A 23968-nucleotide genomic window follows, 5' to 3' on the forward strand; every position below is an offset into this window, starting at 1 on the left:
TTCTCACCATATGGTCACAGGATGGCTGCTGCACCTCCAAGCATCACACCCGCTATCAGGCAGGAAAGAGGTGAAAAGAAAGGGAGAAGGTCAATGTGTAGCATGGGGAATTTCCTCCAGGAGAAGCACGTGTTGTGTGTGAGTGCCTTTCTCCAGGATGGGAAAACATGAACCCCACCCCCAAGGAACCCATTGCGCAGCTGGGGAACCAAGAAATCTGTATGCTGGATCCGTGCTAACGAGTGGTACGTGATGCAGACCGGGGCAAAGACAGACAAGCAAACGTCCCAGGCCCTTGGGAGTGGAAAGAGTCCTTCCTGCCTTGGGGCCTTTACACGTGCTCTGCCCTCAGCCTGGATGTCCTCCCCTTAGCGTCTACGAGACTGGCTCCTTTTCCTTCGTCAGCTCACACATCACTTCTCTGAAGATCCCCTCCCTGCCCGTGGTCACGAGCAGGCTCTCCCGCCCTTGCAGTTCCCTGCTGATGTTCCACCACTCGTTTAGTTCCTCAGTTAGTCAGTTTGCTGTCAGTTTCCACCACCACTTTGCACCCCTGCGGGGCAGAGACCTGTTTTCCTCAGCACCATGGACCCCAGCGAGGGTGTGATCCAGCGAAGGCCGGGCCTCAGCCTGAGCCATGGGGAGCTCACTCAGAACGTGCCCGGGGCCTGCTTCCCGGAGCTCAAGAGGATGCTCAGCCGTTAGCTCTGCGGGGCAGGAGGGCGTCCCTGAAGGCCTCCAGGGGTCTGTGCCTCTGCAGAGGGAGCCGGAATCTGCCAGGCCCGCAGCGAGGCACCACCGTCCCAGTGGTGCTCTGAGGCCGTGTGGCGCAGCCCTGGGCAATGGGCCGGCGTTCGTCCTGCCAACTCCCTGAGTCACACACTCCCAGCACCCCGATTTTCAGAACACAAGCTCATGGGGCTCAGGACTGACTCCAGGACACCATCCAAAGCGACTGGACGCGTCCCCGCCCCGCCCTCTGCACCAGCCAGGCAGTCCTGCTCCTTGCTCACAGCATTCTCCAGCTGGAAAGTGGAACTGCTCTCTCGTCCCCCAGCCCAGCCCGGCCCAGACTGGTCTGGCGGTGTTTCTCAAACCTCCTACGAAAAGATGCCTCTGTATGGATTACTTTCTAACCAAAACAGGCTCTAATTGGAACTCCTGCTTTCCCTAACCCCTTCTAACTGCATGGGGGCCTAGATGATAAATTTTGAAATTAATGTCACTTTAAAATATTAAATAGCAGAGAAATCTACATGCTGCAAATGAAGTCAAAGAAACCTTCATCTGTATAACGCAGAGTTTTTGCTTAAATAGATTATTCTATTAGTGGGCCCATTTATTTATTTATTTTATTTCTGTGCTGGCGGAGGTCCCCCTGAGATGAACACCACGGACTAATGCACAGATGGCGCCAGATACTTGAAAGTCATCTGAATATTAAGAATTTAAATCTTTAGCTTCAGTGCTTTGAGCAGAAAGCCAATTATGGGGCTGAATTAGTTTTCAAATTAAACTGCAATTTACGGCTTGTGAAATTAATCCTTTAAGGCGCATGGCAGCGTTCGTCCATAGGTTCCTGGGAAGAAGCGAGCCTCTGCCTTCTCCCCTTTCTCCTCCGGGTGCGATTAACAGAGAGACGTCCGGCCTCTCGGGCAGAAGACAGCGTCCCCCATTCAATGAAAATACAACCCTGACGTCTGTTTAGTTTCTTAAGAAAAATTCAAGCCATTCTACTGGGAGAGGCCCGAGGAGGTCTCTGTAGAAAGCCCTGGAAGGGTGGCTTGCAGGTCGTCCTTGGAGCCCAGGTGACGGGGGCGAGACTCAGCTCCCACGTTACAACAGATGCTGCTGCTGTGAGCGTTTCCTGGCGTGAACGTTTCCTCCACAGAGGGCACGAGCAGGGGACTGTGGCCACAGGGTTTCCGCCGGCACACTGTGGCATCAGGGTGTCTGAGGGCTCCCGATTGTGTGGACTCAGACCCGCCCAGCTGGAGAACAAGGCGAGAGGGCCAGGAGAGGACCTTGGGTCCAGGGTCACACCTCCCCAGACATGGGGGGCTGGCTCTGCTCACACCCCAGGCACCCAGCTCACGGAGGCTCTCCCGCTTCTCCTGGTGACCCTGTGAGGGACGCCCAGCTTCCAGGAGAGGAGCCCCAGTTTCCCAGAGGCTCAGTGGTGCGCAGAGGCAGGTGCTGGGAGTGGCAGAGCCAGGATCCGCTCCGGATCGAGCACCCCTAGTCCAAGCCCTGAGGCCAGCCTGGCTCCCCGAGTCCCCAAGGCCGTGGAGAAGCACATGGTTGGAAAGATCTGTCTTCTTCTCGCGCCTCGTGAGCTGGGGTTAGCCGGGACGGCCTGGTTTCACTGCTTGCCTCAGTCTCAGCTTAATCCCCACAGTGGGTGGAGTGGTGTCCCCCAAAATCCGTGTCCACCCAGGACCTCAGAATGTGGCCTTGTTTGGAGATAGAGTCTTTGCATATGTAACTAGTTAAGGTGAGGCCATCAGGGTGGACCCTCGATCCCCATGACTGGTCTCCTTATAAGAAGAGGTGAGGACACACACAGAGACCTCATGATGGCACAGGCAGAGCTTGGAGTGATGGCGCCACAAGCTGAGGAGCACCGAAGATCACCAGCCCCCACCAGCAGCTGGAGAGTCAGGAAGAACCCTCCCCTGGTGCCTTTGGAGGGAGCATGTGCCTGCTGACACCTCAATTCTGGACTTCGGGCCTCCAGACCAGGAGAGTAGAAAGTTCTCTTGCTTCAAGCTGCCTCTTTAGCCCCTGCGCCTTCCCAGCCATCCTGCCCCGCCGGCTGCACCCAGCGGAGGCCCCAAGCAGATTGGCCAAAGTTCACGAGACCACCCTCCCTGGTCAATGCCTGGCATGAGAGTGAGTGAGGTCATGGCCGTCGGCCACTGCCCACCCCAGCCCACCCCAGAGCCGAGTGTGGGATCCGTCCAGCAAACCCCAGGGCCCAGGATGAGGAGGAGGCCACAGCGTCCACTGCAGGCTGTGAGGGACAGCCAGGCATCGGGAAGAGAAAGCTGTGACCGAGGCGAGGAGAGGAGGGCTCAGAAGGGGGCGCACCCTCAAACACAAGGGGGAGACTGAGGCACGGGGAGGCACATAAGTGGGCAGAGGAATCGGTGGCTCAGGGCCCAGGTTAGAGCCTCGCCCCCAGGTCAGCAGACATCCCTGAGTGCCCGCTGGGTGGGCAAGGGCGAGAGGTCTAGAACACGCCCAAATGGTGAGCGGAGGCCTCCTCCCCTGGCAGCCCCCCAGGCTCTCCAAGAGGCATTCCTTCTCCTCGTCCCGCTCACGAAAGTCCTGAGCCCCTGCTCTGCTCCGGGGCTGAAGCACACGGTTCCTCTCCAGCATTCCATGGTGACCCTCCCCTCTTTGGGCTCAGAGGACTCAGATGACGAGCATCAGTCACCGGATCATGGGGTAGCGACCAGGGACCCAGCCAGGTTTTCAGAATCTCCCTCGCGAGAAACCAAATTGTGATTTAGACCAAAAAAAAAAGTCCTATCTTCTGTTTCCTCGGTTGCCTGATTGCTTTTCTTTTTTTCCTTTTGGTAACATTTTACTTTCTGATACTCAAGTAATACTCTTTGAAGGAAACTTGGAAGATACAGGGAAAATCACAAAGAAAAAATCAAAATCGCCAGCATGGGTCCACGGCTCAGAGATTGCCATGACGGCCTCCGTCACACAGCTCTCTGGTCTTTTTTCTCTGCACAAGCATGTCGTTGTTTTAAGATTGGGGTCTTGCTGCACACAGTTTAGAACCTAATTATCTTCTGTTTTGCCACATATCATGAAAACTTCAAATGGCACTAAATATTTTTCTACACCATTTTAGTGGCTTTAGCCTATTCCATCATAGGAATGTATCGTAATTTATTTAACCAATACCCTCTTGTGGGGCATGTAATATCATTTACTTATTGATTATGCTCATTGTTTGCACCGCAAGGTGTGAGCCTCACGGGTCCGTGTTGGGGTTTTTGCAGTTAAACTTTTTCTTTGAGATCATTGTGGATCCACGTGTAGTTATGCAACATAAGACAGAGAGAATCCACGTGTCTGCCATCCAGACCCCCGGATGGTAACTTGGAAATAAAGGCAGGCTGGCCCGACGGGGACAAGCAGAGCTGTTCATGCAGAGTGAGGAGGTCGGCCACGGTACTCGCCTTGGGCAGAGACGAGGAGGCGGGCAGAGGGGTGGGAGAGCTTCGTGGGGGGCGGGGGGCTCAGGGGGGCTGTGGGCCTGAGGAGCTGGAGCTGGAGCTGAGCTTCTAGTCAGAAGCGGGGTGTCCCCTGGGATTGGGTGGGCATGCGCTTTGGCTTTCTCTGGCTGGTCCTACATCGGAAGCAGGGACGGAAATCAGGGACACTTGTCAGTATTGATGGAGGCCAGCCGTTCTGGGCGATTGTTGCAGGTGGGTGTTTGGCTTCCTGGGCTGTTGCCAGAGAGAGATGTCCTGCAGGGCCCACAGAGACAGCCTGGGCTGCGTGGGCACTGTAGGGCGTGGCTCAGAGCTCTCTCTATATGTGCTCCGGCCGTTTGTGGGTTCAGTCTCTCAGTCACATCTTGGCAAAACTGTAGCACCGTAGCACAGCCAAGATATGGGGTTGACACTGTCAAGATACAGAACATTCCATGCCCTCAAGGGTCCGCCACACCCACCCCGTCCACGGGGGAGTCCAGTATCCGTCTCATTCCCTGACCGGCCTGCCTGCCGCTCTCCGGAGCCACGTCAGCGTGGACGGGACGGGCACCAGTCCGCCATGCTGAAATCATTTATCCCAAGTGACCCTCTCCTGAGGATAAATTCCCAGAAGTGGATTTGCTGAGCAGACACCTTTTAAAGGCGTTTGGATGTAGACGGCAGAACTGCCTGCGGAAGCTGAGGCCGTCTGCGCCTGGGCCGCAGGGCAGGGTCAGTCCCCAGTCACCGCCAGGGCGCCACATCCGTATTTTAAACAGCGTTTGCTCCTCAGGTTTGTGGGACATGTCTCCTTCATTCCTTTGATCAGCAGCAGTCGGTTTGAAAGCCTCTGGGGGCAGAGCCCTGGAGTCCGGCGGCTGGGCCGCGGGCTCTGACCCCGGTGCTCTGGCAGGCGGCTCCAGGCTGGGCTGTGGCCTGCTTTGCCTGCGTTGTACCTTCTGATGGTGCCCAGCAGACATGCGCTGGAGGCCAAAACGTGTTTTATTTTTGCAACCAGGAAAGACTTATCAGAAGTACTGTACATTGTCCGGTTTTGAAAAGCATGTTCCTGAGCCCAGACCTAAAGTGATTGTGTAACCAGCCGGGAACTGATGGGCAGTTCTGGCTGCCAGCGAGTTGGATCTCCAGTCCTCCGTGCCCAAGGAGGTCCCCCATCCTCCCTTCCGGGGGGCACAGCTCTCGGGGCGCAGACTGACCGGGGTGTGTTCTGGAGAGTGAGAGCCTTGGCAGCCTGTGTCCTGGGTGAAGAGAAGCCAGCGAGAGAGGCCGAGGCTGCACGGCAGGCACCCACTCTCTGTCTCCAGAATTTTCTCTCACAAGGCACGCAGCTGGGCTCTGAGCCTGGGAATTGAAACTTTTGTAGTGTTTCCTCCCTGAAACTCAGATTTCTTCGTTCACTGGTCAAGGGGCTGTGCTGGGAGCAGAGACTTCTTGCCACGGAGCTCAAGATAAAGTCAAGGCCCAGCTGAAACGGGGCTTCCAGGTGCTCAGAGCCCTTCCTCCTCCTCCTCCTCCCCCCCCACCCACCCCCATCCTCCTTACCTTCCCCTCCCCTCCCCCCTCCTTCCCCTCTCCTCCCCCACCTCCTCCCCTCCTTGTCCTCTGTCCGCCTCCCCTGAGGCAGAGGCAGGGGCTCCGAGTGTAGGTAAAATCACGCTGGAGGAGTGCTGTATGGCATTAGTTCAAAGCCGTTAGCACCTTGGGTTAATGAAGAGCTACGCTGGTGGCCCCTGATGAGCTCGTCCTTTTCTGGGGGGAGGGGTGATTGAATTGAGCAGCTTGGGGGTCAAGCTCTGCCTTCGAGGGTGGCCAAGCCCTGTGGCTGCAGCACACGCAGGCCTCCTCAGTGAACAAGACTCTGTTTCTACGCAGAATGAGGGTAAGAGTTGTGTTGCTCACATCAGGTTTGAGGGACGCAATTATTTTTAACCAAAAAGCCAGCAGAGACTTCGGACCCTCATCAATATCCGATCAGCACTTCGTTAATAAGCGTCTACCCCAGAATGGCATATCCATCCGCCCCTCCAGTCTGAGGCCTGAAGTGTCCACGCTGGAAAGATGACAGCTCGGAAGATTGGGGTCCAGGCCGGGGCCACGGCTTGACCCACAGGCCAGGGTCCGTCTCCTGGAGTCCATCCCAGGGCAGCACCCTGGAGCCGTCCGCCTTCCTTCCGTGGGACAGGCCCTCAAGGATGGGAGAGAATTCTGTTCAGGGAGACATTTGACAGCTATCAGCCATGAGCAAACCTCTGAGGAGACCCCCGCCTCCCGGAGCCCAGCTTCTAACGGGGCGGGGGCAGATGGTAAGGGAGGGACCTTCAAACTGCACGGACAGAACTCACTGGACGCTCCCTATGGGCGCCCCCGCGTGCAGAGTCTCGTAGATGACGAGGAAGGAAGGGGCAGAAAGCCCCCAGGGCTCCTAAACCCACAGGGGCCATATACCCGCTGTCTTCGGCCCAAAGGCAAACCGGGCGGCTATGTCCTCCAGCCCAGGCTGCCCTGGTGGGTTCTTCTGTTGTGACTGCCCTGCACTTGCTCACTGCCTTCGGGTGGTCTTTCTATTATGTTTTGCAGAACGAGGGGGTAGACAGTGAGCCTCGTCCCAAAGCAGGCAAGAGGTGTTCACCCCATAAAGCGCCCTCCTGGCTGTCTCCTACGCCGAGCCACGGGGCACGCTGGCTGCAGCTCATGAGTCTGTGGTGAAAAGCAAAACCCTCAGTGTGGCAGTATTTTCATGAAGATAAATGGATTTAATGCAAAGGACTGAGCTTCATTCTTTCTAATATTTTGGTGTTAAATATTTCCTTACATAAAACACCTGAGCTAAGTGTATACTTTAATGTCTTCCCTGGGTCGAACAAGAAGGTGCCAACCCCGTATTGGATCCCCTAGGTTTTTTTGTTTTTTGTGGGGTTTTTTGCTTGAGGGAGATTAGCTCTGAACCAACATCCATGCCAATCCCCTATTTTTTTGTATGTGGGATACCTCCACAGCATGGCTGGTGAGTGGAGCAGGCCTGCACCCAGGGTCTGAACCCACAAACCTAGGCTGCCAGAGCAGAGCATGTGAAACATTAACCATTCTGCCATGGGGTTTGCTCCCCTATACTTTTTTTTAAAACCAACCTGGTCCCTAAAATCCAAAAAAGAAAAAGCAAGGAGCTGAGATCAGCAAACCATGGGCCCAATCCGGCCCACCACTTGTTTTTATAAATAAAGTTTTATTGGAACACAACCACACCCGTTTGTTGGCAATTCATCTGTGGCTGCTTTCACACTATTACTGCAGTGCTGAGGAGTTGGGACAGAGACCTCGTGGCCCAAGGAGCCTAAAATATCTACTCTCCAGCCCTTTACAGACAAACGTCCGCTGGCCTCACATTCCTTGTGCACTTTCCTGTGCTGCTTTGGTCTGGATATTTTCTTTTGATGTGTTTTCCAACTCATTAACTCTCTCTTTTGTTCTATTTAATCTACCCTTAAACCCATTCAAGTTCTTAATTTTAGTTACGTTTCAAATATGTTTTCTAATTATTTTTTTTATAATTTCTACTTCTATGACAAAATTTTCTATCTTATCGGTTTAATTCCTTGACCATATTAAGGTCAGAGGTGTTTGCTTTTAAGTCTGAGTCTGACTCCTCTGTTATCTGACTCTCCTCTGGGTCTGGGTGTTGTCGGTTTCTTCTCTTTGTTTTCTGTCAGCTTTTGTCTTCTTGTATGCCTAGTGAATTAAATGTTGCACTGTGAGTATGAAAAATTGTAGAGATAATTTGAGGTTATGAAGGATGGTATCTTTCTCCATAGAGGATTTACTTTTGCTGCTGGAAGGGGACACTAATCTCGGGTCATCTTAACAAAGTCACCCTGTTTAGAGTATGTGTCATCTGTCAGGACTATTTATTCCCAGGTCACTCACACTCCTAGGGTGCTGCACTTTGGGCTCAGACCCAAAGACCAGACACCCTTCCAGGGGTCCTCCCCGGCAAACCCCAACCTCCGATGCTTTTTACTCCCATTCTCACAAGTCTGTTGAAAGTTCAGAGCAGCTCCTGAGCTACCAGCAGCCAGTTCTGGAATCAGCAAGTGTCTCGAGAGAAGAGGTGGCCCCAGATATCAGGTTCTCTTTTTCTGCCAGCCCCCGTAAATGCATCCAGTCTCCAAAGAGACCTGTGATCAATTGGTGATGTCTGCCCTGGGCGTGGGAATGGCGGCAGCAGCGTATATGATAGATAATTTCCATCTGAGCTGCTTTCTCTGTTCCAGGCACCTATGTGATGACGGTCACAGCCAATGATGCTGACGACAGCACCACAGCCAACGGGATGGTGAGGTACCGAATCGTGACCCAGACCCCACAGAGCCCATCCCAGAACATGTTCACCATCAACAGTGAGACAGGGGACATCGTGACGGTGGCGGCTGGCCTGGACCGAGAGGTGAGGCAAGCGCCGTGGGGCCAGGGAGCACAGCCTCGCCTCTGCCACCTGTGTGGGAGACGCTGGCCCCAGCCCTGGCTGTGTCCCCCTGAGACCTCTGGTCCATGAAGGACATCAGAGCCCGGGGCCAGCCTCTCCAGCGGGGGGTGGGAGGGCACAGTTATGGAGGAGGCAGGAAGCCAGCCCGGGGACGCCTGTCTCCTGTCACCTGGAGGGAGATGGTCTCAGCAGCAGATTCCAGGCGCTCACCACCCACCCTCTGGGTGAGTCCCCAGCTGACCCCATGGAGGCTTCTGGAGCAGCTCCTGCGGGCGGGCCGGTGTACTGGCGAGGGGGCAGGCTCGGAGAAGCAGGGGCGAACCTCCGCGGTTCTCAGGCACAGGCACAGTGGGCGCGGGGCGGGGAGGTCCGACCACCCTCCGGCAGCCTGAGCACCCGCCATGACTTGGCGCCCACATGGTGGGCCATCCCACCACAGCCCGCTGTGCAGCCTGAGATGGAGTGGGGCGCACAGAGGGCAGCGCTTTCCACTCTGGCTGGAACAATCAGGCCACCTTCACTTCTTTGGTGCCGGGTACTGTGACCTCCCACCTCCGTAAACCCCACGTGGCTGGTGCATCTGTTACGTGAGCCCTCCTCCACCCATCGTGCAGCCCCGAGCGTCCCCGGCCCAGAGCCAGACCCCAGAGGAGCAGCCTTGGCCGCAGGTGGGTCAGGGCAGGTGTGCTCCTGCCACAGGGGAGGCACTGTCCCACTGAATGCAGGGGTGTGTCCAGGCCTGGGCCACGCATCCCCATCTGGACAGATGGCACTGTCCCCATCACCCGCCTCGGTGCCCTGTAAGATTCCTCAGCAGCTCCAGCTGACAGCCCCCCACTGGCTGCACCGAGTCCCATAAGCTCCCCAGACGAGCAAGCGTCGCCTCCTTACCCCGCCTCCAGGCCTCGCCCCTGACCTCCTGTGTGCTCTGTGGCCAGAGCCCAGCGTATCCTGGGACACAGTTCACCTGCTGAAGCGTGTGACTCTTGGGACCCAGGAGGAGCCCCTGTTGAGCTCTGAGCAAACAGGGCTGCAATGCCTATGGGCGGGGGCAGGGGGGTGTGTTTATAGAGCCTGCTGCCTGGCAGCGCTCATCTCTGTCCTCTGACTCCCCCTCCCTGAAAGCGGGGGGCCTCGTCCTCGGGTCTGGGGGAGCCACCTCGAGCTGGGCCAAGCTGTACCGCGGGCTTGCTAAGAGCAGTTTGCAGGGTGGAGGCTGCAAGGAAGCGGCAGGTTCTGCCTTCCCAGACTGAGTCCCCACACCCGGTGGTGCTGGCAGGCTTGGTGAGCTGAGGAGACTCCAAATGTCTCGAGTCTAGACCTCGGACTCCGCAAACCTGCCAGGACTTCTCTTGCTGTGTTGTCACCACCTGCACCGTCCAAATCAGTAAATGCCCGGCCCCCAGGAAGGGCACGGGGTGCTTTTCTTGGAATTCCTAAACGGTACCGGGTAGAGCACCAGGGTGACGGGTGGGGTGGAGAGGCTGCTGGAAAGGTGATTCCTGCAGGCTCGGGGCTCAGCAGGAGGCAAGGTGGCCCCAGGGCCAGTGTGGCTCAGGACTCAGCCGAGCAGGAGCCTCGCCAGCTGCATGGCCGTGGGCACGTCAGAGGCCACCCCCGAGCGCCAGCCACAGCGCCTGCTATCCGTGAGCGGGGCACAGCATCACTGGCCTCACGGGCTCATGCAGGGACCACAGAGGTGGCGGGGTGGCGGGGCAGTGCCTGGCAGAGGGGCTGCACGATGGGGCTTTATTGGCACAATTTAAGTATGTTTTCTCCAACTGCCTGCTGGGGGTGGAGTTATGCAATGAGGGAGGTGGGCCGGAGCCCCAGGGGCTCAGAGCGCGCCTCGGTCAGTCCCAGCGCCTCCATCTCGTGCACCAGAGGACCCCTCAAGGTGCCTCGCCCTCCTGGTGACCGTGAGAGGCACCCGCTCTGCCAGGATGAGGCCCTGCAGGTGGGGATTGGGGCAGGGGCTGCCTGTCCCAGGCGTGGAAGGCTGCTGCTGTTGGCTGGGAGGTGGGCCCACGGACCGTGATGGTGACACCATGTGGGGAGGGCAACTGGCGAGGCAAACCAGACACCATCTCCCATCTCCACCTGGCCTGGGGTCCCTTGCCTGCCCTGGGGAGGAGTGCATCCTCCTTTGCCACTCAGAGATGGTGAGCAACGGGTATTTCCTCCAGGCTGTGGCCTCACCCAGGCGTTTTCACGTCTTTTGAGAGAACAGCGTGGTGTGACTGGGGCCTGTGCATGCACACGCTCACACACACTCCTGTGCACACACACGTCCTTCTCAGCGACAGCCTGGGACACGTTGCTCTGGGGAGACTCCTGTCTGCGGTCCAGAGTCAAGGCTGTGCTCCGGCACAGTGGCCCCGAGCAGGAGCAAGTGCCCCGTTTTCTCCTTCCTCCTTTAGCAAACACGGTCAGACGTGCTGGGTGAGGCAGGGGGAGTGGGCTGGTTGGATGGGTGGCTATCCCCCGGGGCCAGGCAGAGTGGGGAGAAGAAACTAAATGAAAATGCTGCAGCAGACCACATGTGTGTGCGGTGGACTGCATGTGTGAGCAGAGGATTGCGTGTGCATACAGAGGGTTGCGTGTATGTGCAGTAGATTGTGCGTGTGTGGTGGGTTACATGTGTGTGCTGTAGGTTACATTGTGCAGTGGGTTATGTGTGTGCTGTGTGTTACATGTATGTGCAGTGGATTAATGTGTGTACTGTGGATTACATATGTGTGCTATGGGTTACGTGTGTGCAGTAGATTACATGTGTGTGCAGTGGATTGCACGCACAAAGTGTCACTGTGGGCAGATAAGATCGCTCTAACTATGGAGAAATCAGGGGAGACTTCTCAGAGGAGGTGGCCTTGCCCTGAGCCTTGGGGGGCTGGTAGAATTGATCACATTCTCTGCTCTTTGGGACTGATGGCCTGCACTGCTTTTCCTGAGGGCTGCACATCGTACATCTAACTTGCCTCAAGATAGCTGCCACTCAGCAGTTTCCTTCATTCAATCAGCAGCTTTCACTGAGTGCCTACTGTGTGCTGGAAACTGTCGTGGGCGCTGGGACAGCAGTGAACTGAGCAAGTGGCGTCCTGCACATGTGGGCCTCGCTTTGCAGGAGAAACAGGCAGGGGAAAAAATCACCGACTAAACAAATAAATTCAGGGGGTGGCGTGGATGAGAAAGACACAGAGGGCACCGTGTGTGGCCCATGGGTGGGGGCGGTCAGGGGGACCCCTCTGGGGCTGCCCCATCCTCCTTCGGGGGGGGCATCATTCGAGTTCCCCAGGGCTCTTGTAGCAAAGGACCACAGGCTCGGGGCTTAAAGCGAGAAATGTATTCCCTCTGCGTCCTCAGTGGACACCAAGGAGCGAGCGGGCTGCAGGCAGGGACCCTCACTCTTGCGCTCCCCCGGCTCCCCCTCGGGTCCCCCAGTGTTCCAAACCTCTGCTCCACGTACAAAGGGGCTGCCAGCCTCCTCAAGCCCCACAGAGACACAGGGGCTCACCAGGTGACCCGAGACCACGGGCACAGAGGCCAGGGGAGGCCCACTGCCGCCCTCGTGGTTCTCGGGGTACACCTCTGTCCTCAGCCTGCGGGCGGGGAGGTGGCAGGCGGGAGCTGGGGCACTGCATCTCAGGAGTCTGGGCTGCTCTGTGCAGAGCAGGGGGTCACGCTCGGGATGCAGCGACCTCCCTCCCGGCAGATTCCCGCCCCTGCCCCAAGAGCCTCGGCCGCTGCGTCACTGGAGAGGGGCTCTTCAGTATTGGATAAGCGCGGTTTCCAGCGCGGGAAACAGGTGGGAGGGCAGTTCTGCCCGCCAGCTGTGGTCCCGCGCTCAGCCGTCATCTGCTCTGTCTGAGATAATAAGCAGCTGGGCCACAGGGCCCTGCTGGGAGCCGTGGCTGGCAGTGTCGAGCCTTCTAGAAGGAAAGAGGCCTTCCCGGGGCCTCCAACTAGAGGAGAAAGGAGCACTGTGCAGAGGGCCCTTCTGGAAAGCTGCAGGGGAGGGCAAGGCCTTCCAGACCTCAGAAAGCTCAGGGAAGCTGCTGGTTCTTAAGAACCAAGGGCCCAGGTCTGGATACCGAGCTTCAGTTTCCCCAAGCTGGCTTTGGGAGGGAGGGATGGACAGAGCCCCACTAAGAACAGTGACAGAAGGAACGACCGCCACGTCTCGTGAGCATTTCTGGCTACTTGTTTCCACTCTTTTTGCAAACGCGTGCCGAGTGCCCGCTGGGGGCAGCCCTCTCTAGACCCAGGGGTGCCTCGAAGACCCCCAGAAGCTCAGCACGGGCCAGGCGCTGGGCACTGCAAATCAGCACCCTCGCGGCAGCCCCCGAAGGAAAATCCCGGAACAGTGTCTCTTTGCAGATGCGAAAGGTGAGGCTGCAGTGGCTCGTCGTGGCCGGGTCGCTGGGTCGCTGAGCTCAGGTTCCAGCTCTCCCACCCGTGCAGGCTGTAAACTCAGATGCCCATGGGGCCCTTCCCAGGGATGTAAGGTGCCCGAGGCCTGGGAGGGGCTGCCTGCCCCGGCGGACTGGAACAGACAGCGGGCAAGGCTCCTGGTGCGACGGTTTTTAAAATCCCGTTCAAGGCAAACGGGACACGTCTGTGGGCCACATGGGCCTCGGAGCTCCCCGTGGGCACCCCCAGCTCCCTCCATGACGGCCAGCACTTTTGGTCACAAGGAAGCTGAGTTTTCCCTATCTGGGAAATGGGAAGGGGTGTGGGGCGAGGTGTGTGCAGCCTGGAGTGGAGGGAGGCATCCAGCTGTGCCTCTGCTGACCTGGCGCCCCCTGCCCCACCTGGCTTCTTCCCAGGGGACCCAGGGGAGGCTCAGAGCCAGGTGAGCCACGGTGTCCACCTCCAGACCAAACACTGGCACCCAGCGAGATCTGGGCTTCAGACAAACAGCAGATCATTTAAGCATAAGTACGTCACGGATACTGCAGGGAACACACTTATACCAAGAACGACTCATCATTTGCCTGAAGCTCAAGTTTAACGGGGTGGAGCCTATTTTCATTTGCTGTCTGACACTGCTACACTGAGGAAGCGGGCGCCCCACCTAGAACCCCCGCTCTGGGCCCGGGGTGGCAGGCAGAGCTGGCTGGGCTGGCAGTCCGTGGGGCACCTCTGGGAGAAGCCCGGTTGTTCCTGCGCCCGGCCCTCCACAGCCACGGTGACACCTTATGGAGGTGGAACTGGAGCCGTGCTGACAGGTGACAAGGTCCCCGCGAGCCGGGCTTTGCAGATCAGGGAGGCGGGACAGGCAGGGAGACATGACATCAGGGGCCTTGCCTCGCCAAGCGAGCCATCAGGTCCGGTCAGTGTAACTGGCATCAGGCCGGCCAGGGCTGTCACCTCGACGCGCACCGCGAGTGGAGCTGTCCACGCTCACGGCTATCAAGGAGGCCCTTCTCAGGAAGTGACCGCGAGCGCCAGCTCCGCCGGCCGCACGAGGTCTCGGCGCCCGCCTCTCGAGATTCCTCTGGCAGCGCGGCTCCGAGGCCGCCTGGAGGACCTGAAGCAAACATCAGGCCAGGGACTGTCCGCGCCCCCACTGAGGGGAGCACCGGCCGAGCCAGTCGGCCCTGCTGGGAAAGTCTCCCAGCCCTCCGGCCCCAGCCAGTGCCGCTGGGTCCCCACCGCCGCCCTCTCTGCACAGGGCTCTAGATCCTTCTGTCACAGAGGGAGTGACCTTCCCAGGAAATGGTGCTGGGAGGGTTCGGGCTCTCGTGTGGGACTTGATCGTTTAGCCCACACACAAACGTCTGAAAAGGTGCCGGGGCAACTCCTTGTACCCGGGGGCCTTCATGGGGGAGGGCATCCTCCCACAGACCCAGGCAAGGGCACAGGGCAGGGGCCAAGGGTGGGCTTGCTCAGGGCCGGTAAGAAAGTGACCCACGATCCTCCAGCCTAAAGCTCAATGACCTCTTGAGCCCTCCATGACCCCCCACCCCCAGCCTCTGGTCACTCCTCGCCTCTGATTAACGCCCTCCATGGCCTCCTTTCTCACTTGGAACAAAACCCAGAGTCTTCCGCACAACCCGAGGCCCCAGGACTGAGCCCGCCCCTCCCCTGCTCTGGCCCCCCTCCATCCCTCGCTCAGTCCTGCTGCCCTCTGCTCGGCACGCACCAGACTTGCCGTAGGCCCCTGCACCCTCTGGCCTCCTTCTCCAGGTCCCTGCTCCTCCCTCCTGGGAGAGACCGGCTTGCGTTCTCTGGAGCAGCCCCAGCCCCACAGAACCCACTCGCTCTTCGCTCTTAGCCCGTGTGCTTGGGAGACCCTTCCCCACATGCCCTGGGCAGCGAGAAGCCTGCCTGCCCTTGGGACCTCGGTGGTCCCCCCATATTCTCTTTCCTCTGACGTGAAGCCCTGCCCGCAACTCTTCCCCCCAAACCCACCGCCCGCAACCTCATCCTTCAGACACTTACAGCAGGTCTGGTGGGTCCACAGCCTCGCCCTTTCTCAGGCTCTTGATTGCCTCCAAGTCACCCTCCAGAAGAGCTGCTCTGGAGTAGAGACCACCCAGGGACCCTCCTGTCCTGTCCACACCTGGCATGGCCATGTGCCCCATGCACTGCGCCCTTGCTGTGCCTATGGCCGCCTGGCACAGGCACGGGCCAGCTCCTGGCACAGGATGGACCAGCAGGTGCTCTGGAGCCCAGCCCCCGCCTCATGTTCTCAGAACCCCACATCCCAACCTGCAGGAAGGAAGCAGCTCGGGGTATCAGCCTGGATGGAGCACGGGCTGCATTTCGTGTCCTCCAGCCTCCCCGGCCTCTCTCTCTGTCCCGCGTACAGAGGCCCAGACCTCTCCTTTGGAGCAGCTGCCTCCGGCATCTGCTGGTCGGTCACGGTCCCCTCGCCAGCTCTCCCACCCCACCTCCAGAACAGGGGGTTTCTGAACCTCCAGTGGGTCCCATGAGATAATTCAGCACAAGCCGTTTGCACTCGTGAGCGTGCCCACAGACCACAGCTGCCATTCCCCTGAGATGGCTGGTGGACACTCCTCCTGCCCCTTTCGCCGTGGGGTGGTGAGGCCTCGCGTTTGGGGATGGGCGAGCCTGGGAGAGCCCATCTCGGAAAAGGGGAGGTTGCTGGAGAGACGCTCCCCCACACAGAGGGAGGTAGGACAGTCTGGGGACCAGGACACGTAGAGGAAGGAAGGAGCCAGTGAGGGAGAGATGCGCCTGGCACCATAGGCCCTCGGCGCCTGGGGTAGCCCCACGGTGTCCAGCTTCTGCTCCAATTGTGCTGAGGATGGCCCCCACCCTCTCGTGCCCCTACCACCCACGCAGACTTCTGTCCCTTCCTCGTTCCAGACTCAGACACACGGGGCCCTCTCCCGTCCCAACTCTCTGAGGCCCTGGCTCTTCGTGTCTTCTCACCAGATGTCGCCTCCTCTGGGAGGCCTCCCTGACCACTGCTTGTGGACCTGTGGACTCACCTACTGAAGGTTCCCCTAGGGCAGACCCAGGTCTGCTCCGGCACCGCTCACTGCCCGGCACTCGGTCCGGGTCCTGGAGCATCATAGCTGCTCGAGCCAAGTGTTGAAAGGTCAGGCAGGTGGACACGCGGAGGGACAGCCCCATGGCAAAACGAGCAATGCAACGAAGTTGTCACCGCCTGAGCCCCAAGCAACACGCCCCACCTCCCCGCAGAACTGAGTCCCTCCTGTCACTGACACAAAGGTCAGGAGGGCTCCCCTGGCAGAAATAATTCTGGTATCCTGTGCCCGTGGGGCCGAAGATAGGGATGGATCGCTGGGAGGGCCGGGTGTTTTTTCAGTTTATATTTTAGGAAAGAGTACATGATATTTTCCAGGCCAAAGAATATATATAGGCAACATCTGTGGATTCCCCTTCGTAGCTAAAAATAGGAAAGGCCCCAGAAGCAGTCAGTGGGGGCTGCGGGCTCTGGGCATCAGGCCTAGGGAGGAGACAAGAGGACCTCAGAGCCCATGCAGCCCTTGGGTTTCCCCTACTGGCCTGGCCTGTCCCACAGGAGGGCCAACCCCTGGCCTCCTTGGGACAGGTTCCCCCACGAGAAGGATCAAGCCCAGCCCCCATTCCGAGGCGCGGCCCTTGGCTCCTCTCCTGCTCTCACAGACGTGGCTGCTCCCCCGAGTGAAGGCCCATGGCCCGGCCACTTGAAGACCAGTGAGGGCAGCCCACTGCTGGACCATCTCCCAGTCCAGGGACCAAGGGGACCAAGGAGTTGGATGGCCAGGACCCCCGACTGCACTGTCGACTTTATGTCCCCACTGACCCCCGAGGCACTCCCTGTGGGTGGGACGCCAGGCCCCTCTGGCTGGCACATGGCCGGGCTGCGCTGTGTCAGAGACAGACCTTGCAGAGCCTCCGCTGCTGCGTCTGGGGATGAGGACAGTGTCGGGGGCCCTGAGGCTCCTGGAGCTGGAACCTGGTCCCTCTTGCCTGAGCTTCCCGGGGCCCTGGCCTCCTGCCCCCTCCTGGCCCACAAGCAGACCCAGAGCAGGTCCCACCCTGCTCACTGCCGTGTACGACCTCCAGAATGAACGAGTGTACTTTGCGCTGTGCAGATGGGGGTGAGGAGCAGACAGGGAACCACACAGTAAGGAAGGGACAGAGCTGGGATTTGAACACAGGTGGCTCTGAGCCCCCTCTCTCAGCCTGCGCCAGGCTGTCCCTCGATTAAAGGGTGCCGTGTGAAATTCTGCCTGCAGGAGTGGCCTTTCCAAGATCTGAGCGCCAGGCCTCCCCCGCTCCCTCTCTCCCTCTCTTCTTCCCTCCCTTCCTCTCTCTCTCCATCTCCCTCCCTCCCTCCCTTTCTCCCTCCCTCTCTCCCATCCTCTCTGTCTCTCTCAATCTCAAAAAGGAAGATTAACATCTCCTAACACTTTACAAAGATGCCCTAGCTCCAGACTGAGCTTTCTCCTGGCCCAGCACTGGAGAGGGAACCGCCCTCCCACTGTGTGAGTCAGCACCAGAGAAGCTGTCCTGAGTGCCTCGGGGGTTCTGTGTCTGGGCTTTGGGAAGATCAGACTGTCCAAGGACACCCCAAATGACCTTGAAGTAGCTGGTGGGAAGGAGACCCGGCCGCTGAGGGTGCAGGTGACACTATCCTGGGGACAAAGGCACACTCTCATGTCACATCCACGGGCTGCTCTCCCAGCTCCGTGCCCCCACCATCACAGGCAGCATCCCCACAAGGAAGCACGTGATCCAGAGGCCTGGTGGGTGCCCAGTGTCCTCTGCTCCAATGAGGAACAAGGAGAGACACGCAGGGAGGGGGCTGGGAGAAGGCTCAGTCCCCAGGGCTCAGGGCAGACGTGGCTGAGAGGAGGGCGCAGTGTGGAGGGCTGAGCTGGAGGCCCACGGGGTCCAGAGGGGCCTGGGCTGGGAGCCGAGCAGTGGGGTGGGGAGGAGGGTGCGAGCAGGGGCTTCTCAACATCAGGCTGACGTGGACGGAGAAGATGGGGCTGGAGGGTAGTGTTCACTGAGCACCAGCTGTGAGCCAGGCACCCCCATTACTAACGGCACTAAAAACAAGACCTGTGGGGCAGCAAGGGGTCGGATGGCCAGGACCCCCACTGCATTGTCGACCTTATGTCCCCACTGACCCCCGAGGCACTCCCTGTGGGTGGGACGCCAGGCCCCTCTGGCTGGCACATGGCCGGGCTGCGCTGTGTCAGAGACAGACCTTGCACGGCCTCCGCTGCTGTGTCTGGGGATGAGGACAGTGTCGGGGGCCCTGAGGCTCCTGGAGCTGGAACCTGGACTCCCATGTGCTGTCCACGGGCTTCCCCCAGGGGACAGAGCTGGCCACTCACTCCCTCTGTAGAAGCGGATTCAGCGTGAACAGGACGCGCTCTCCCTGGGCAATCTCGCTCACTCAGCGAAGGGGCTGCGGGAAGTGCCGGGCGATGGCCCTCTGTCTTCTGTAGCAGCCCCTGCCCCGTGGGGATCATAGCTGGCGAGGACAGGCCTCTGTCCTGCTGAGGCCACTGTGAGTGCGGCCCGTCTCGATGCTGCGGTTTATGGAGTGGTCTGGGGGTCGCAGCGACCTCTGAACTTCGTGCCCTGGCAGGTGGCCGGGGAGACATGGGGCTCCTGGCTCTGTCTGCTTCGCTTTGGCTGCCCGAGGAGAGGGGGCGGGTGGCCGTCCTCCTCCTCCCCACGGGGTCCGCCTCTGCCTTCGGATAGAAGAAACGGAAGTTGCTAGAAGACGCCGTGGGGCCTGCCGAGGAGAGGGAGCGCCTGTCCCTCCTTCTGATTCACTGTTTCCAGCTTGGGTTTGGGCTCCTTGTCCCCAGCTGCCCCGCCCCCGCCACTGGCCTCCCAGGGAAAGTGTGTCCAGTGTCCACGGTCAACGGCTGGACACCCCTGGTCGGGGCCACTCAGTGGCAAACAACAAAACAAGGCCACCGGCACTGGTTTCCAGGCATTTGTAAAACCAGCAGCAGCAGCAGCTGGCAGGTGTGGGAGACCCGGAGCAACTTGCAGGCCTCCTGCCACGCCGGGCGCCCCCCACTGCCCCTCAGCCCAGTGATGCGGCCTCTGCTGGGCCCTGGGAGCCGGGTCAGAGCTTAGGCCTGCCGGGGAGGTGACAGGTTAGGGCCGTTTCTCCACGAGACCCAGCCTGTCTGCCTTCGAGTGGACATACACCCAGCCAAACTCGAAAGGCCACGTCGACAGGGCCTTTTTCTTCTTTCTCTGTAAGAATCTTGACCCCCGGCTCCTGGGAACAACAACGTCTTTGGGGGAAAACGCTGCAGGTCATTCTTCTCAGAACCAGCTTCCTGTCTGGCAGAGTAAGGCATCTTCAGGAAGGGGGAAAATCCACAGGCGTAATTGCCACCGTGTCTAATTAGGCAGTGCTATGTAAATCGAGCCTTTCTACATGATTAAAATGTCAGGAGAGGCTTCGATGAGACACAGCGGTTCAAGTGTCTCTTGTGTACCTCGTGGGAGACGCCCCTCCTGCCAGTCCTAGTCATCTCCCTCGTTTCCTAATTAGAATATTCATGGCCTGATGACAGGACACTCGGGTGCCACTCTGAAGGTGACAGTGGGTTTCTGCTCTGATCACGGAGCGCTGTAATCAGCCCTGAGCCACCGCTGTCCTCAGACCCACTTCCACGTCCTCCCCGACGACGTCCACTCCGTTGATCAGCGACTCTGTCCAGTCTCTCCGTCCTCGTGCTCGCTGACCGTTGGCTGCTCGCCCTCATCAACTGGAAATTTCTTCCCAAACAAGGGCGGGGCCAAATTAGCTCATGGTCACGGGATTTTTAGGGAAGCACACCAACACCTTCCTGTTTTCTTCAAGATCCTCCATCCCACGTTGTCATCACATGAAAAGGCTCCACGGCGAAGGATGAACGCAGCTTCGTTCCCCCGCCAGGGATTAGCCAGTAGAGTCTCATTCCTCGGCTTCAGGTGGGAAGTGCTCTCTGGTGGCCAGAGAAACATCTCCCCCTTGCTGTATGGGAAGCCTCGTGACAGGCCACCTGGGAAATTCTGAAATGCGTTTTCCTAGAAAACGAGCTCCTTCTAAGTCCTAGAAGAGGAAGCCTGCGCGGGCTCCCTCTGGGACCTCAGAGCCACACTCCTGGCCACCCTGGCTGCAGCTGCGGATGGTCCAGCCGCTCTGTGCAGTGGGGCCTGGGTTAGGACACACCTTTTTTCTACGGTAATGCCTATTGATGTTTTTTCTTATCACAAAAGCAACACATTTATGGTAGAAAACACAAATAAGCACAAAGAAGACAATCACAGCCCTCCGATCCTAGCACTGGGAGATGAACACGGTTGACACCCGCTGTGTGTCCCGCTGGCTGTGGGCGTGTGCTCTCCTAGTGAACAGGCGTGTGTCACCCTCTGTTGGCACTGAGTGGCACATCACGAACGTGGTTGCATCAGGAGATGCCCTGTCCCACATCATTTTCATGACTTCCTGGTTTTCCACCTTTGGGATCTGCAGACTCATTTTACAAATTCCCCACCATGGACCTTTCGTCTTCCGTTTGTTGAGCTGAGATGTGAATCTAGGGAGCCGGACTGGGGACAGCGGGGGAGAGGGATAGATTCGGGCCCGGGAGAGGGGACAGGAGGGGCTCCTCGGGGAGCAGGGAGAGGGTCTAAGGCCCAGGGGAGGCCGTGCAGTGAGCGGGGCCGGTCATGTAATCGGGGTCAGCCTGAGAAGGAGCAAGGAGGATATTTTTATTATTACTGCATTCACTGTGCCTCTAACACCAAGTTCTGCGAGAAACATTTATTTCACATTCTGCTAAAAAAAAAAAAAAAAAGAGCTGCCAATTAAAGCCCAACTTAAGTTCCCAACTTAATGCTTTCCTACTTGGAATTTCAATCTTTCTGAAAGAGCCCTGCGGACTGAGACGGGGGCTGTGACGGTGTAGCACTCGGGGCTGCATCACAGGAAAACGTCCGTGAAATGACTGCAGTCTGTGAACAATGCCCCCAGGTGGAGAGCTGACGCGTGTGCACACACATGCGTGTGTTTGGTGTGTTTGCACGTGTGTGTGCATGCATGTGCTTTGTGCTGTGTGTGCACACGTTGCACGTGTGTGCACACATGCCGCATTTCCCAGAGGTGTGCAGGCAAGATGCCCGCTGGGCCAGCAGCTCCTCTGACCATGGGGGCAAGCACTGAGGAAGGGGCCAGTGGGTGTCGCCCCTCGGCTGGACCCGGGCAAGGGAGGACTCGGCAGCAGTTCCGGCCTCCCCTTCCATGCCTGAGCACAGTGTTGAGACCCAGACCAGCTGCCAGGAGCTCGACAGGAGGGGCCCTTTGCCTTCTTTCCTCTAGCGCCCGCCTCTACACGCACTGCAATGCAGACTAAGGTCTGCAGAATTCCAGACCCCGTGGGGCCTCCGAGGGATGGCGGGAAATCAAACCACGCAGCACCGAGTGGGGCTCAGGGTCTGGAAGGTTCTGCTCTGGGCCTCCTGAGTCCACTTAGCAGTTGCAGACCAGCCCTCGGACCTTGGCCACTCCCAAGGGCCAGCCCTGTGTGGCTCGTTGGCCTGGCCTGGTCGAGGCATGGGCGTCTTCTTTGTGTGAGGATTAAGGGGTTTTCTGGAGCAGGGACCTCTCAGGCTGATGCAGGACAGGGACACGCATGCCCTGACGGCAGGGGACTCCGCCGTGGGCCACATGAATGTGCCACAAGGACTTGTCTAAGCGCTTTTCTCTGGTCCTCTCGTGTGTGTGCCCCGGCATGGAATTGCTGCTCACACGTAGCTGGAACTTTTGAGGACCCACAGCCTGTTTTCCACGGCAGCTGCATCCCCCACTTGAGAGGAGCTCGATCCACGTGAGTGAGCCGGGACGCTGGCCCTGTGGCTCCTCCTCCTGCACGTCCATCTTGTGAGTCCCCCAGCCGCCTTCTCGCTGAGCGGACACCAAGCAACATGAGAACCAGACAGGGGAAGGCCCAGCCCTCGGTCTGCTCTGTCTCTCAGCATCTGGGGGACGGAGCTTCCAGCAGTGACAGTGGCAGTGGGAGCAGGGCTGACCCAGCACAGGGAGGACCTCCTAGACCTGAGGTGCCCCCGCCCCAGCCTCACTCAGGGGGCAGGGACGCAGGAGGATCTGTGAGTCTGAGTGTGGACTGCCGGCCTCGCAGCCCTGATTCACACCCGCGTGCTGACCGCCGGCCAGTGCAGGGGCCCTGGTGGGGGTTGGGGGAGACGTGTTTGCTGTGCCGTGGCCAAGACAGCCTCCCGAGCAGCGCCATTCTCTGGCCAGGTGGCAGCCTAGGCTCTGCGGGGAACATCGGGGTTCGAGCCACCGGGCTGATGCGGGCCAGGGTGTGCAGCTGGCTGCAGTCCTGGCAGCCCACGGTGGGGATGGTGGTAACGTGGAGAGAGCGCAGGAAGCTTTGATGCTTTTCTGGGGCAGGCCGGCCAGCTGCATTATTGATGGGTGTTCTGCAAAATTTAAATGCTGAGCTACGGGGAGGTAAGAGAAAACCCCAGGGACGGCCCGCTTGCGGTTTTCTTCCCTCCAGTTGAACTTGAAAACAGCCAAATCACATTGTAACAGATTCCCTCCAGTGCCGCCACTGACCGGCTTCGGGGGCATCTGGCCATGATCCCTGCACCTGGTGGGAGCAGGGGGGACATGGCTGGGCAGTGGGATAGTTTGGCTGGGAGCGGGGGGGTGGGGGGGGTACCTGCTCAGTTTGCTCCCCGGTAGCGAACACTGTCACCTACTGGCCCTCAGTGGAGGAGACTCCGGAGATGCAGGACCACCCACTCCCTGCCCAGCCTCCTCCTTCTGGCTCCACTGGGGTAACTGATCTGGAGATCAGAGGCAGAGGCTGCCTCATGCACCCCGGGGAGAAGGAGCGGGGTTCCGGGGCTGAGACCAGGGTCACCCTTTGTCCCAGGAGGGCCCAGGAAGCAGGTTTTTGGGACTCCAGACTCTGACCCCAGGGCCCCAGGCACACTGCCCACCAGTCCCTGACCTGGAGAGAGCCATCTGGCCTCCCAAAGCCTCTGTTTCATCAACTGCCAAGTGGGGAGGGTATTGCACCCCTGCTCCCAGGCCGATCAGAGGACAGGAGGGGCCGCTGAGCGGGGCAGGTGCTCCTGCAGCGAGTGTGCTCTGTGGGTCACGAGGAGGAAGTGCTGGGACGGCACTGAAAGCACACACTTAGGGCGCCCTCCCGTGGCATCTCGTGAACGATGAGATGCTCGAGCGCCAGAAACAAGGCCCTGAGGCAGGCTGATTAATAGAAACATCAAAAGCCCCAACAGCACCAGGCCTGCCCCGCCAAGTAAAGATTGGACAGTTATGTAAGCGGGGGGGGGGTCTGTGTCCAGGGACACCAGGGGATGCCCACCTTCCCTGGTACGTGCAGGTGCCCCCCGCCCTCCCTCGGCCTCTGAATACCACTCCAGAGGGGATTCAGTGAAGGAGAAAATGGTGACTGTTACAGAGTCTGAAAAGTATACTTCGTAAACTGAAAGCCACAGCGGAGGGGCCTGAACCCACTTCCTTCCTGCTGGGTTTTCTTTCTGCCCCGACCTGTGGCCAGGAAACACCCCCACCCGGCTCCCAAAAGCAAGGCCGGCACACCCTCTCGTGGTGTCAGCTGCACAGACTTGTACACACAAGTGTGCACACACATACACACAGGGACGCACATATGCACGCATACACATGCATCCATGGATACATACACATGTGTGCCCATACACAGTGATACACACTGAGAGGATACACTTG

At 58.8% G+C, this 23968-nt stretch overlaps 1 protein-coding gene across 1 annotated transcript in view; it reads left to right on the forward strand.

Annotated features, from left to right (window-relative positions):
- Positions 1 to 23968, forward strand: part of CDH4 (cadherin 4) — a 597773-nt gene that overhangs the window by 536840 nt on the left and 36965 nt on the right. Inside the window, exon 7 of the mRNA XM_070587692.1 lies at positions 8507 to 8679. Within this exon, the coding sequence (XP_070443793.1) occupies positions 8507 to 8679 (173 nt within the window). The remainder of the gene's footprint in view (positions 1 to 8506; positions 8680 to 23968) is intronic.

Source organism: Equus przewalskii, chromosome 21 (genome assembly GCF_037783145.1).
Source record: "Equus przewalskii isolate Varuska chromosome 21, EquPr2, whole genome shotgun sequence".
In the NCBI taxonomy this organism is placed as follows: domain Eukaryota; kingdom Metazoa; phylum Chordata; class Mammalia; order Perissodactyla; family Equidae; genus Equus; species Equus przewalskii.